General features: G+C 35.2%; 1 protein-coding gene across 1 annotated transcript; it reads left to right on the top strand.

Moving 5' to 3' along the window:
* Window positions 1–305: 305 nt before the first annotated feature.
* On the top strand, window positions 306–1,415 carry LOC129319802 (adenosylhomocysteinase-like). Its single transcript, XM_054964872.1, has one exon. The coding sequence runs from the start codon at window positions 463–465 to the stop codon at window positions 895–897; it is 435 nt and encodes a 144-aa protein (XP_054820847.1). The 5' UTR covers window positions 306–462; the 3' UTR covers window positions 898–1,415.
* The last annotated feature ends 3,072 nt before the right edge of the window (window positions 1,416–4,487 follow it).

Raw genomic sequence — 4,487 nt, 5'->3', positions numbered from 1 at the left:
CCCAACCTTTCAAAGGCCTCAAAATCGCCGATTGTTGCGACTTAACGGCTAAAACCGCCGTCCTGTTGAGACCCACATCGCCCTCGGTGCCTATGTTCTGTTGTGCTCCTCCACGCCAAACGATCCTGTTGCGGCTGCCATCATCGCACGTGGCAGTGCCGCTGTGTTCCCTTGGCCTCTTGCTTGGGGCAACGGTGGTGCTCCCCATCTGATTCTTGTCCCCGGCGAGATCCATTGGAATAATACTGTGGGTGTGTCAAAGGAGATGGTCGCTGATGCCAAGAAACTTTACGAGTATATTTACATGGCTTTCTCCAAGAGCAAGGTACGTAATTAAAATATATGATGAGTTTGACAGCAATTAAAATCTATTACAATGGCTTTCTCCAAGCGCTTTTGTTCTGTGTTTGGTACAGGTCACTTGCACGTACGGCTTTCCCGATTTGCTTATGAGAGCCACTAATGGGACTATTTCCGGCAAGTTTGTTGTTGTGTATGGATTTGGGGATGGTCAGAGCTCTACTGATGCAACTTGGTCCACACGCACGAGTGGCTACGACAGCTCTGACCAACGAGGATGTTCTCCCTGAGGGTGACATATTTGTTAACACTGTGGGTGACAAAGACACCATCGTCAAGGTTAATCACATGAAGAAGATGAAAAATGATGCCATTATTTGCAGCCTGGGTGATTTTGACAGTACTGGAATTGACATGCGCGAGCTTACTACATATCCAGACGTGAAGCCCATAACCATGGAGGCTGGAATAGACAAATGGGTCTTCCCTGAGTCTAACACGGGCATCATCATATTAGCTGAGGGACTTCCGATGAAGATGGGTCTTTCCTTTGCGGACATGGAGCCGGGTCGAAAAATGAACCGGGTTCGGGTTTAGACGATGATGAGGTTGTGGCTTCTCCTTCAGTTGCCAACCTTGAAGCTGATCATGGTCATGAATCGACCAATGATGTACGGCCTGAGTCCATTAGCTTGTCTATTAATGGAGGCGATCATAATACAAACCCCATCACTTTAGGTGCGGACCATGGAGCCGGGTCAACAACGGCATCTCCTTCAGTTGCCAACATCGGAGCTGATATACAGCCTGGGTTCACTAGTGTGTCCATTAATGGAGGCGATCATAATACAAACACCATCACTTTAGGTGCGGACCATGGAGCCGGGTCAACAATGGCATCTCCTTCAGGTTCCAACATCGGAGCTGATATACAGCCTGAGTTCACTAGTGTGTCCATTAGTGGAGGCGATCGTCCAAGCCTCATCGCTAATGATGGGATTGGGATGAGCTTTGATATGATGGGGATGCTGCCTCGCAATTGGCGTATCTTTGTGATTCTTGTCATATTGCTCACTTTTGTCGCTGGGATGGTTTCCAAGTTTGTGTGATCGGGTTCTTCTCTGGATCTCTCTCTCTCTATATATATATAAATAATAGTACCATCTAGCATGTCTTGAGCACGTTGGGTGCCACACACGTGTGTGTGTGTATATATATATTCGATCACGCAGATGCTAGTTAGTCGAGTTGGATTCAGTGCACGCTAGCAACCATATATACATGAGCGCGCGTGCAATATGATGTGTGTTAATTAATGTGGGCTTCCATTGATGAAACAACGAGAAAAATTGCTTGCAAAGGCAATTTAGTTTTTTGAAGCACGCTGCGTGGTATTATTATTTTTATTTAATGCAACTGATTATTCCATGACTCAAACTTGAGACTCCATGATAAGTTAATTTAACTCCCTAAGCTAATTAAACTAAGCAGATATATAGTATTTATTTGTCAAAGTAATTCTTAGATCTTCTTAGCTTCCACACTGGACCAATAAACGTTTAAATCTAATTGGCTGAACGAGTAAAACGTGACGTGAGGAGACTGAAATCTAATTTAATATTTTTCACGTGTCAAAAATTATTATTATTTTTTTTAAACGAGTGTTGGAGCTTGCCCTAATCTTGAACCCTGACCTCCTAACTTAGGAGAAAGGCTAGTCCCATTTAAAATGGGGTCCCTCATCACCAATCCTCAAAATTATGGGAGGGGGTGTCTCCCTTTCATTTTTCTCCTTTAGAAAATACAATTTCTCTAACTATTCCTTCCTCACAAAAATCTCAAAATTCATTTCATTAAATAATTTTGCTGTCCAATAATTCCTTTAGCTTCATTAGACTCTAAAGAGCCTAACTAAACCCATTAACCCCTTAATTACTCCATAATTTCCATTACGACTAAATTTAAACTAAAACTTCTAAAACAATTAAACCTCAATTCCACCTATATGAACATAAGCCAAACATTAAATTCAGTTTTAAAGTGGTTATAATATCATTAACCACTTTAAAACCCCCATTTTAACACATCCTAACCTTAAATTCTCTAAATCAAACATTTGAACAAATCTAAACTGATTAAACACTTAATCTAACTCTATTAACATATTTAAGCTCAAATTAACTGGTTAAAACTACCCAAAATTCGAATCTATAAAAATCCTAATTTTCCACTGTCAGAACTTCAAAATAAAGTGGAAAAAGCTTTTTAGAAAAATATTTAGAAAATACATCTAGCCTTAGAAAACTTTAAATCATACTAAAACTATCTTATAATGGAACCTAATCTTAAAATATTGTTAAGTCATATATCATTGATATAATCTCGTTTTAATTATGAATACATTTTTTCAGTACAAAAGAACGAACATTGCTCTGAACCGGTGACAATGGCGTCTTTCCTCAGCCACTGTCTTTTGTCCGACTTTCTGGTGGGTTTGAGATTTGTGTGGGTCCCACGCGTTAAAACCCTACCATTCACCTTCTCTCTCTCTCTCTTTTAATAATATAACAACATTCATGTTACCGAAAAAAGAAAAATAAACATATAACAACGTTCAACAAACACCTTACCAGGGCACCAACGTCGTTCTCTTTTTTTTCCCCCTTCATTTACTTCATTATTTTTTTTTTCAATCTCTCTTTTTGTCCTAAATGTCCCATTCATCATTTTCTTTTCCTTTCTCTTTTCCTTCCCTTAAAATTCCATCCAATATATATACGCACACTAAGCTATCCAAAAATTTAAGGAATTAAGTTAAGTTGAGGTATTTTGTTCAAATAAAATTTTCATAATATCTAAATAGTTGTAATCTCTTAAGTGAGAAATGATTTTCATAATTTCTTTAATCTAACTTAATCTTATTATTTTTTTCTCTATTTCCTAAATATCAAGACTTGGTACTATATCATTGAAATTTAACTCTTCTTGGTTACATTTTTTATATAATTATTATGCATGAAAAAAATGACATTAAATTTAACAATATTAATAAATATTTACTGCTGTTAATTTTGTACTCCTTTTTCAAAAAAATAATAATTTGATGCCTTCAAAAATAATTATAATCCATTTATCTTGATAATAATTTTTCTCAATTTCACATTCTATTTCATTAAATCAAAATCTTATGTGCCTCTATATCTTGGACGACATAAATTAAGTTATACTAAATCTCAATTTACTTTATAAATCATATTCTAATGTTACTTAAATTCTAAAAGTAAAAATTGAGATGTTACATTTAAAAAAGTTGTATTGAGAAAGTTATGCGTGTGGGATGGTATATTGTGGAATTATTGAATATGAGAAATTGTAAAACTATGTGATATTGTATTTATTGGTTCAATGATTATTTTATTTGCATGACTATTATGGGAAGTATTGGAAGATTTGTAATTGTTTTAGTGCCACGTGGCATCCCCCATTAGAAGTCTAATAAGTGGTTTACACGGGCTAGTCTATCTTTAGTCAGGTAAGTTAACACTAAGTGAGGGCTTCGGCTCAAAGTCAAATGAGGAAAATAAGGGTAGTTGTTATTATGTTTTAAATTCTCCACTTGGCAAACTTACAAATAATTTGTTAGCATGTATTATCATGAATTGGCATTGGCTATTAAGACTTTTAAATCTCACTCTATGTGGTTAACACATATACATGAATTATATTTGTGTACTCTATGTGGTTAACACGTATGTATGAATTATATTTTGTGTGCGCGCGCGCGTGTGTGAACACATACATTCCCTCAAGACTATAATATATGATATTAGTAATTATTTCATGATTCCAAAGAAAAGTTAAGTAAAATCTTAATTTCTTAAAAATTGAATATCTTTTCAATTATACTTTTATTAAATATTTTATATAAGTATCTTAACAATGATAATTAAAATTTTAATGCATAATTTTTTTAAAAAGAGTAATAAATGGAGTAAGAGCATATATAGTTGAAAAAACAATTCAAAAAATTATCCAATACTATACATTTTGAATTAGGGAAGGCTTCTAAAAAATCCATTATATTATGGTTCAACGGTACACACCTTTCGCTTTTTGTATATTCTTTTCAACATTTTTTTCATGTGGATAAGAAAAACTATTAGATTGTTTCAATTTTTAAAAAATAT

This window comes from Prosopis cineraria, unplaced genomic scaffold (genome assembly GCF_029017545.1).
Source record: "Prosopis cineraria cultivar Desert tree isolate PC_DT_omini unplaced genomic scaffold, ASM2901754v1 PC9, whole genome shotgun sequence".
Taxonomy (NCBI): Eukaryota; Viridiplantae; Streptophyta; class Magnoliopsida; order Fabales; family Fabaceae; genus Prosopis; species Prosopis cineraria.
This window is presented reverse-complemented; position numbering and strand designations above follow the sequence as displayed.

Bases quoted from the DNA above. Each gene is read 5' to 3' on its own strand.
- LOC129319802 (XM_054964872.1), top strand. From the start codon at position 463: ATGGGACTATTTCCGGCAAGTTTGTTGTTGTGTATGGATTTGGGGATG.